The 11,705-nt window shown below is 27.5% G+C and overlaps 1 protein-coding gene across 1 annotated transcript; it reads right to left on the bottom strand.

Moving 5' to 3' along the window:
• Positions 1–3,239: 3,239 nt before the first annotated feature.
• Positions 3,240–4,235, bottom strand: LOC109802753 (uncharacterized). The gene has a single exon (XM_083073803.1). It carries the CDS (start codon positions 4,188–4,190, stop codon positions 3,240–3,242), a length of 951 nt encoding a protein of 316 aa, XP_082929929.1. The 5' UTR covers positions 4,191–4,235.
• Positions 4,236–11,705: the final 7,470 nt, after the last annotated feature.

Genomic DNA, 11,705 nt, shown 5'->3' with positions numbered 1-11,705 from the left:
ATATAACTAAAATATATGAAATTGAAATAATTTTTGAGATTTTTGTTTTTTTTTTTAATTCTTAAAATTAAAAAAAAATTAAAAAAAAACCATTACAATAATAATATATTAATAATCATAAATATTAAAAAATAATATTATAAAAAACATAATAAATAATTACAAAAAATATATTTATACTATACATCTTTTGGTACCGAGTCTACTTTTATATCTATATATATATATATTATGTTGTTCATTTGAAGTTTAAAAAATTAAAATAATTTATAGATTTATATTTAATTAACATTTTAAAGGCAAATTTTTATTTAAAAAATTCAGCTGTAAATTTTTTTTTGTTTAAATATATTTTTAATCACTTCAATTTTTTATTTTTTATTTTTTTTGCTTGTGATTAAAAATAATCGTTAGATACATTATTAAAGTAAATGAATGACTGAGACTGAATTATTCTTTTTGTATTATGACTGTGAATTTATTTTAATAATATATCCTACGGTTACTTTTAACTTACATGGGTATTTTTTTTCCTTCGCTTTATAATTCACGGGTAATATTTCTGAAAATTTATCATGCCCTCACTTAATTTTTTTTTTTAAGTGACTTTAGAAACGGACTCCCAAGAATATTTTATTAAAGTATTTTAGAAAATAACCAATGTTTTTTTTATTTTTATTTTCTTTTTATTTTCAGCAATAGGCTAGAGAAGACGAAGCCTTGTTTATTCTCACTAAGTACTTGTTCTCTAGAATTACCAAACTTACTACCTCTCTTGTGCACCATACTATTTATTTACTTTCTGCACCATACAATTTATTTCCGACACCCTTCCCAAATGTTGAAGTTCCAGAAATATCTCTTTTCAAAAGTAACTTCCAAAATAATAATGTCATCTTCAAAGATTTCTCTTCTGATCAAATCAACAAAACATTAATTTAAATTACTCTAAAAATATTAATATCGTATACGATATCTCATCCATAATATTTTAACAATCTTCATCTTCTAGAATTTATAGATATATAAGTTTATTATATATAAACATTATACATTTATATTCTAACACATATTTTATAATTATTTAATTTTATAATTTCACATGATATTTCTTTCATTTTTAAATTATATCATGTACATTTATTTATAAATTCGCGTAATATTTTTAGACTCATTCAAATTAATGCTTTGTTGATTTAACCAAAGAGAAATTATTTGCAATCATTAGTAAAATCACTAGTGTTGTTCATTTTACTAAAAAAAATATATTAATATCTTAATGTTAATATTGTAGCTATAGTGAAATGTTGTGCAAATTTATAAATAAATGTATATGATATAATTTAGAAATGTTATACATATTTTAAAAAATAAATATCGTGTAAAATTATAAAATTAAATAATTAAAAAATGTTTGTTGAAATATAAAGAGCATAAAGTTTGTATGTAATAAATGTATATATCAGATATAATTTTAAAAAAAAGAAATATTGTTAAAATATCATAGATGAGACATAGTATAAGATATTAACATTTTTAGATTCATTTAAATTAATCCTTTCTTGATTTGACTAAGAGGGAAATGTTCATGATTGCATTATTTATAATCAACATTTGGACTTCAATATTTTTAGTGTTGGAAATATGTCTAAATATCTTTAGGAAAATATATTAATTTTGATAAGAATTTTTTATTTATGTTTCAAATATTTATATTTAGCCTGTTTTGATTATTTTATGATTTATTTTCTTGTTTTTAGAATAAGATAATATCAATATTTGATTTTGTATCACAACTTTTCTTCATATATAGAGACCTCATAAATAAAATTCAATTATGCTCATTTGATAAAAAATATAGTTTTACAAAATACAAATATAAAATAATCCATCATTTAGATGCATTCAAATTAACGCTTTCTTGATTTTGTTCAAGAAATTATCTAGAACCATTAATAGCATCACTAATGTTGTTCATTTAAAGAAAAATATGTTCTTCTTAACAATCAAATTATGGTTATATGTATCAAGCCTAAGATTATGAGCCATAGTTTGATTGTCAAGAAGAACATACTTTTCTTGAAATGAACAATAGTGATGCTACTAGTGGCTACGGATCCTAAGGTCAATTTTGACATTTCATGGACTCCGGACAAAACAATAAATTTGAGCCCTTATATGTAAACAATAATATTAAAATGTAAATATTTATAACATAAAAATAGATACATGATTTAATTGAGACTTAATATATTATTTAATTTATGAATTCTTTTGAGAATTTTTAATTAGATCTTAAATTTAAAAAATTATAATTTGGTATTTCATATTTTTATATTTTAGCCCCTAGATAAGTTTATTATCCATGTTATTTAATTTGACATAATATTTTTTATTTCCAAGTACTTAGACAACTATATTAGATTACCATTCAATATTACCATTTATTTGTTAATATTTTCTACTTATATAAACATATAAAAAATATCATATTTCACAAAACAAACAGATCTCTAGTCTTAAGAACTAAATTACAAAAAAAATATGAATGACTCAATTACAATTTTTTTAGTTTACAGACTTAATAAACATTTTAAAAAATTTCATAAACTAAACAATGAATTAAACTTTTAATCGAATATAATATATTTTATTACATTAAAAAAATAATAATGTTAACAAATTTAAATAAATATGTTAATATATTTTTATTCAATTTACTTTTATAAATAATTTATCATAAAATATTATATAAATAATTTTAAGAACAAAAAGTAATGCATCTTTAAATTAAAAGGAAAAAATAAGATAAAAATAAATTTTGAAACTAGAATCAAATTTAATTTTTTTTAAAGAAATAAAAAATATAATTTACATTTTATAAATATAATACATAAAAAATTAATAATAATAAAAAAACCATAATTGTATTACTTTATATTTTAAATATAAAAACAAAAAAATATAAAAGATGACATTTTTAATTTATTTTTAAAAATAATATAAAAATTATAACACCATTATATAATTTCAAAAATAAATGGATCCCTCTTAATTTTAGGAAGATCAAGTGAATTCCAAAGTAACATTTCTCCATCTTCAACATTATGCATTGCTTCCATGTATTCCTCATTCTTCTTTTTAAGCCTCACTTTTGTTTTTGCTACAAGCCATCTTGAGGTTGGTTAGTTGATTAGAAACCCCTCTTCCATTTTTGTTTCCTGATTCAAGTTTCAACTTCAAGCACTCAGGTATTCCATTGAAGGCATAAAGGGATGCTGAAAACTTCTCTCATATTTCATCCACTCCATGGCTGCTCTCAGCATTGAGGGCTCATCACCACAGTTCTCAGGCTCCAATTGCTCCTCAATCTCTTCAGCAATGTCAAAAGGTGAATAATAGTAACTTGACGGAACAACATTGTCCAAGAACTGAAAATCCTCAGCACTCAAATCACTGCCTTCTTCACTGTCTTCCTCTCTTTCCCCTCCTGAATTTACATCATCACTTGATGTTTGTGTCACACTGCTGAAATCAAATTCCATTTCCTTTATCCTGCAATTCTCTTTTTCATTCAAACATGATTCAAGATTGCTTGTGATGTGATCAATTTGTGCTTGTGCACTATCATTACTAAACTCATTGTTGCTTGTGCTATAATCTTCAGGGTCATTAAGCAAATCAGTGAATTGGTCCATTAGGAGGTAACTTGACTCAGTTCCACATGCATCTGCTTGCTGCATATGCTGGTAGTTGATAATTGGAGAAGTGAAGGAGGAAGAAGAAGAAAGAGAGCAAAGGTTGTTATTGTTATTCCTTGCTTTAAGCCTTTGAAGGAGGAGATTGGTAATCTTTGAGGGAAGAGCAGGAGTTGATGAGGATTGAGAATTAGGCCAGAAGTTTGTTCTAGTGTTGGCACCTCTAAGAAGGCATGCAGCTTCATCATAGGCTCTTGCAGCTTCTTCTGCTGTATCAAATGTGCCTAACCACACCCTTATCTTCTGAATGGTGTCTTTTATCTCAGCCACCCATCTTCCTGATGGCCTTTGTCTCACACCAACAAATCTCTTCCTCAATCTCCTTACACTTCCTAGTGTAGCAGTTTCCTTCATCATCTCATCCCATGTCATGGTTTTCTCACATGGATTCCTCTCTTCAACTGCTTCAGCAACTTTTCTCTTCCTTGCCATACTCTCCTTGGTTTTCTTTGGATTACAAGCGGTACTTTGAAGGTACTTGAGCTTGGTTTGTTGTGATTCTTTTTGTGATTGTGTTGGCTTTTATACGAAGGTGGGGTAGTGAGTGAGCCTTTGGAACAGTTCAGTTTTTAAAGATGAACAGGTCACACACTCACTGATATTGGATTTATTTGTTTGTTCCTTTATGATTCAGGCTTTATAACTAACATTTGGCATCTTCTTAGATTTTGTAATTGGTGCAGCTGGTTGGACCTGGATAAAGGGTATTTAGATTTCTCTTTCTGTGAACATATTTGATGATTAAACTATATTTTACGCCATAGTGCAAGCTTGACTTGGTCATTGACACTGCTTTCAACCTATGTGATAGAAAATTAATATTATGTGGTTTAGTACTTTTTTTAAGGTTATGATTTTCATGCTGTCCATGATCTGCTCTTCCTTGCCGATTGGTCTATGGTATCAAGGAGATTTGAGACAGAGGGCACCACATCATTTGTCAGAAAAAAGACAAAAAAGGAAAGAAAAAAAATCCTGAGTAGCCAAGATCTATGGATTACAAAAGGAAACAAAAACCATAGAAAGTTGCTGCTGGCGTTGGATTCTAGCTTAGAATCAATTGAGTTATATTTTTGTGGATTTTCTTAGGATCCTTTTAGTGCTACACTAAAGAGCATTATGATTTGAATGCAGTACCTTTTTTTTCATAATACCATCATTGCCATGCATGATTGGGCTTGACCTTGTTGCAATTCTAACATTTACGTTTTGACCTGTTATAATTGTGAGTTCTTATGAGGTATAGAGGAACTCTACTGAATTACTATTTTGTCATGCTTGATTAAGCAAATAAAAAACATAAAATTATTTTCTAAAACTATGTTTTAAAATTTATATGCAGTATCATAAGTATTATTAGTGTTGTATCTAATTAAAATTGAAATTTCATCTTAAAAATATGTGTAATAAAAGATATTAATTTCAACACGTATTTATCAAAATAAAACTCTATGGTAAAAAGGAAGAAAGGGTAGAGGACAAAAAAAAAAAATCCTAAACAAATCTTCACTGAAGTCATTAATAATTGTGAGAAGTAGAATTGAGCCATGCAAGGGTGTAAGGAATCGAGTTGTAGAAGTCTCTTTCGAGCCAAAACGAGGTGGAGCATAGTCATGGATGTCATTCTCACTTAGTTAAATTTCAAAACACTAAAAATTAAAATAAAAACATAAAGTGCATTTTGCTCGTCTCATGTGAATGTGATAAAGGCCAAGGAAGACGATTGCTCCAATGTCCCACCAGGAACATAATGTCGGTCCAAACCAACCGCTATAGTTATAGAATATCAATTTATTCAAATGATTTTGCAATGTTGTGTCATGAAACTTTGATTGATTAATAATTATGTTATCATCTATGTTTTTATTGACCAAACTTTATATGGGAAATCTATCACATCATTCATCGGACAAAGATTATTTTATAATTGAGTTATTGTTATCGGTAAAAAATATTTGTTAGTAAAGTTGATGACTAATTTTTTTTTGTCGGGAGTTTATTTAATTATTTTTAATGAATTTTTTTTTTCTTTTAATCATATTTTTTCATCTATAAAATTTTGACTTAATTTTTTTTAAAAAAGAAATCAAGTTAAATATTACTTAAATCAATAACTTCATTATCAAATCCTAAGAGATGAAGTCATTTTTGGACAAATTTACAAATCAGTTTCCCATTGTAAAATATTATAGATGCTTATAAGCTATAATACATCACTCACATATAAAATGTAATTTGCAATTATATATGATGGTGTGTAATATATATATATATATATATATATTTTTTTTTTATCAGTCATGGAAGTTGAATATTGATTAAAGGATTAAACTATATTATTTGAAAATACCTAAATAAAAAATTGATATGGTTTAGTAAAAGATCAAACCTTTACTATTAAGATCATCACTCTTATGTTTAAGGACATAGGAATGTTGTTATTAAACCATAAGTTCATTAAACGTTACAAGTGTGAAGTGTGTACCTTAAAATATATTCATGATCTGTTTTCCTTGAACATGTCTATTATGGAACAAAAACAAACGTTTTTTCAGGTGAATATTGGTCCATTTGAATTCATTTTCTTTGTCTTGACTTAGCAAGAAATCGGCAACAAATATGAAGACTAAAACAAACACGTTAAAAAGAATGAAAGTGAAAAATATTTTGGTGCGCCACATTTGGCGGCTATTCTTCGACTACCGTATCAAAGAAAATCGACTTTGTCTTTTTTTTTTTTTTTGATTTTTTTGATTTTTTTATATTTATTTTATTGATATTTTTTATAAGTAAAATCGTGGTATTTGTGCTGATACCACTCTTCCCACATTTTAAATTAAAAATTTCAGAATAAGATAACTAAAGTGTCGATAACACCAAAATGTTATCTAATAATTAACACAAAAGTCTCAAATTTAAAAAAAAATGGAAAAATTACTTTCGATCTCTTAAGAAATGTTTAAATTACTTTTTTTTTACTTAATTATATTTTTTTGATTTGTTTTATCATCCTCATTTCTTGAATATGATTTTCTCATTTTACAAATTTGATCCTTCAATTAAAATTATTTTAATTGTGTAATTTTAATTCATCTATTAATTTGACATCTAATATTGAAGTAAAATGTTAACGTGACGAAACAAGTATGAGCATAGATGAGCTAATCTTAAGGTTTAAGAAAGTGTTACTTTAACATTTCCATCAAATATTATATGTTAATTTAACAAGTGAACAAAAATTACACAATTAAATTAGTGGGAGACCAAGTTAGAAAAAAAATGGAAGGGCCAAATTCTAAAAATAACCATAATAAAGAAAACAATGCAATTAAAATTTATTTATTTTTATTTAATTAAAAGTATCATATTCTTTTTATTTATTTATGAGAATCAAACTTGATATTTGTTGGGAATATGCTTAAATATCTTCGGGAGAATAAATTAATTTTTTATAAGAATATTTTATTTATGTTTCAAATATTTAAATTTAATATGTTTCGAGTATTTTAGGATTTGTTTCTTTGTTTTTAGAATAAGATAATATCAATATTTGATTTTGTATGACGTACAACTTTTCTCTATAAATAGAGACCTCGTGAATAAAATTAGATCATGTTCTTCTGATAAAAATTATATCTTTTCAAAATATAAATATAAAATAACTCATCATTGTTATCTAGAGCTAAGGTTACGACTTGTGGAGATGGAAGCAGAAACAAATTTTTCATAAATTTTCCCATTTATTTTTGATGGAAAATGTTATGATCTTTGGGCAGTGAGAATGGAAGCATACCTAAAAACTTTAGATCTCTGGGAAGTCGTAGAAGAAGATTATGATGTTTTCGTGTTGTTAGACAATCCTACCATAGCCCAAATGAAAATTCACAACGAAAAGAAAATCAAGAAGGCAAAGGTAAAATGTTGTCTCTTTGCATGTGTTTCACAAAATGTTTTCATTAGGGTCATGACTCTCAAATTGGAAAAAGTAATTTGGGATTATCTAAAGGAAGAATATGTTGAAGATAAAAGGATTCGAAACATGCAAATATTAAATTTAATGAGAGAATTTAAGATATAAAGAATGAAAGAGACTGAGACAATCAAACAATACTCAAGCAAATTGCTTGGCATTGCTAATGAGGCACGGTTACTAGGATCACGATTTCTTGATTTTAGAATTATTGAAAAAATTCTAGTAACTATACTTGAAAGTTATGAAGCTTCAATAGCGGCTTTGGAAAATACAAAGGATCTGAGTTAGATCACTTTAGCAGAGGTGTTTGTTGAGATTTTCATTGACATTAGTTTCTGTCTTTGTTATAAATCATTTTTATTCTATCAACGAACTCAAACACGGCAAGTATACCAGCCGTTCAAGTAGTAAATTTAAATCGTATCCACAAGGATTAGTAGGTAAAATAAGCATTTACTGACTATTTGTGACTAAATAATAATTTCAATTTTTCATAGATTGCCATGCAATTCAAATAAAGGTTATGACTATTAGAATTTCAAACCTGTAATATAATTTGTGTGTGTGTGTGGAAGGGATAAGAAATGGTATTGTGATTTTATAAGATTGTGGGGTTAGATATCACCGAACTTCACACTGATGAATCTTTATTCTCTTGTTACATTCATTGCGTAGTTAACCCATAAGTTTACTCAAACCTAATCCCTTAGAGCAAGAGCCTAGGTGCAGGTAATGAATATCAATTCCTTGAGTATCCAATACATACACCTGCATTACGGGTTAGGGTTTAAGACTACTAATGGACCAAGCTCCATTCCTAGATACATTTCCCACTAGGCATTTGTTTCAAAGCTAGTTTCAAAGGTTATTTTCCAATACCCAATGGATTCTATATCGAGCAAAGGAGAATCAATCCAAAATAAGCATTAAGAATAGAAACATAACACAACAATAAATGAAACAACATATATATATATATATATATATATATATCATTGATAATGTGAAGATTACATAAGATTTAAGTTGGTTACATAACCCTACAAAATAATAGGTAAAACCGCTAAAAACAATGAGGGTGAAACAAAAATAGAGATGCAAGAGAGATAGAAGAACCGAAGGAAAGACCCACACACGAACGGTCCCAAGCACCGGGAATCCCTTCCACATCTCCTAGAAGTCGCCCAATGTGTGAATGAGGGAATGAGCCTCGAAGATTTGATCAAATACAAGCTGGGGGCGATAGGATAGGGTTTACACGCTCGACGCGTTATGCGAACGCGCAAGGTCTTTTAGAGAGGTAATTACTCTCTGTCTCGAATCATGCCCGGCACGGATGCACATGCGCCCGTCGTAATGCCTTCCAGAGAGTTTTGAGTGCTCTCTGTTTTGAATCATGCCCGACACGGATGCTCTTGCACTCGGCGCAATGCTGAAGTGCAGAGGTGATGCTCTCTGTGTTTCTCAAGCCTGACGCGGGTAGTCTGGGCTTGGCGCAATAATGTTTCTTCTGCTCCTTAACTCTTTCAATTTCCAATTCAATGGGTCTTCAACCTCAACTCTTTAACTCAATACCTACACAAAAAATGAGGTGTATCAGGGTATTGTTAGGTGAGTTTTAGGTTAGCTATATCTGCACAAAAGTTGAATCAAAAAGAGAACAATTATATTGCAAGAGTGCATGGGGTGAGTGAAATTGTTCAATAATTCCTATCTAAACATATGTATAAATGAGACTTAACAGTGTTACATGCATTGCAAGCATTAAAACAAATTAGGCTTATGGGACAAGAAGGATCTATGAAGCGTGTATATTTAGCCAAATGGAAGAACAACAATGGTGACAAAAACAAGAAGAAGGAATTGTTCCAAGAGAACAGTCAAAATAATAGCACTCAAATTTTTCCACCATGTCCTTATTGCAAAAAGACTAATAAACCACAATAGAGATGTTGGTGGAGACCTGAATCAAAATGTAACAAGTATGGACAATTAGGACACCTAAAATATGTATGCAAGCAACAAAAGAAGCCAACATTGTTGAAAATCAACAAGAAGAGGAAGAAGAATAACTACTTTCAATGTCATGCTTTATGACCAAAAAACCTTCAAAAGCTTGAATTATTGATAGTGGTTGTACAAACCATATGACTTATGACTGATAACTCTTCAAAGAACTCAACAAAACTGGTATCTCTAAAGTCCAAATGCGGAATGGAGAACACTTTACAGTAAAAGACAAAGGAACAATTGTTATTAAAAGTCATTCAAGTTTAAAATTAATATATGATGTTTTATACGTCCTTGATATTAATCAAAATTTGTTGAGTGTTGCTTGTTGGGAAAAGGCTATAAAGTGTTATTTGAAGATAAAAATTATGTGATTAAAGATATAAACAACAAAGAAGTGTTCAATATTCATATTAAAGACAAGAGTTTTGCTTTAAATTTGGAGAAGGAGGAGCCAATTATAAATGAAAATATAAGTGAAGAGCACAAAGATGCATGTCTTCAAAATAAGTTTGATGATCAAGAAGAGAATGAAGATGATGAAAAATCACCTTCAAAAGAGAAGTTCGAAACAAATGCTAAAGTAGTCTCACTCAAGAAGGATTGCAATAAAAATCAAAAAAAGAAGAAACTGATCAAAAAGAGAAAAGATAGATTTTGAAATTCAAATTTAAATTAGGTGATAAAGATATTCAGTCAAGAAGGAGTGTTGGGAATATGCCTAAATATCTTTAGGAGAATAATTTGGTTTTTTATAAGAATATTTTATTTATATTTCAAATATTTAGATTTAATCTGTTTTTATTATTTTAGAATTTTTTTCTTTGTTTTTAGAATAAGATAATATCAATATTTGATTTTGTATGACAATTTTCTCTATAAATAAAAATATCATGAATAAAATTAGATCATACTCCTCTGATAAAAAATTATATCTTTACAAAATATAAATATAAAATAACCCATAATACCAACCAATCTATATTATATACTATGTTCAACTAATTGTGTTAAATGTCCCCTTAATTATACTCTTTTTTTTTTCTTCACTTTGTTTGGTTAATGGAAGAAAGTGAGAAAAAAAATAGAATAGAAAATGAGATGATTATTTAATTGTTTGGTAGAAAAGAAAAAGAGATAAAAAAAAAGTGAGAGGAAAGAAAAGAATATACATTAAACTAGCATAAATACCCTTAAGTAAAAAAATATAAAATATAAAATAAATAAAATCAATAAAAAGTCGTGGTAAAATTTAGGATAAATTTAAAAATGAAATTATTTATCTCATTATTAAAAATAAAATAATTTTTTTATAAAATAATGCTTTTATTTTTATTTCTCGTAAATACAAAGGAAAAAATTATAATTTTAACCATATTCCTCTCTTTATTCTTATTTTCTTCCCAAAATAGAAAGAAAGAATTTTAATGTGGGATTTTTTTCAAGCCAAACAAAAAAAAAAAGATTTTCAATAAACATTCTTTCTTCACTCTCTAATTTTTTTTTTATACCAAACAAAAGAAAGATTTACAATAAATGTGTTTTCTTTATTCTCTTTTCCTTTTGTTTTTTTACTTGCATTCCAAACAATGCGTAAAAGATAAAGATGTTGCATTTTACTCCATTCTAATTCAAACAAACATCTCATTAGTAGGGTGATGAATAACTATGTGAACTTTTCAAAGACACGCTTCCTTTATATTATATTATTACAAGACTTTCTTTAAAGAGAACCCATTATATAACAAGTGACATGGTGAATTTGGTATGTGGTACATGAGATTATTTAGAGAATTCTCTAACTATGACAATAATTAACAACTAATTTTTAACACTCACTAATTTTATAACTTTGAAGGATACAATAAATATTGTAGTATTATTATTAGAGATGTGACATGTATTTAAAGCGTATATTTAGCTACTGAGAATGCAATTTGCAAAATGGCTCGAGTTCTCTAATA

Source organism: Cajanus cajan, chromosome 4 (assembly GCF_000230855.2).
Source record: "Cajanus cajan strain Asha chromosome 4, NIPB_CcT2T_4, whole genome shotgun sequence".
Lineage (NCBI taxonomy): Eukaryota > Viridiplantae > Streptophyta > Magnoliopsida > Fabales > Fabaceae > Cajanus > Cajanus cajan.
Note: the sequence above shows the minus strand (reverse complement) of the source record. Positions and strands in the feature narration are given on the sequence as shown.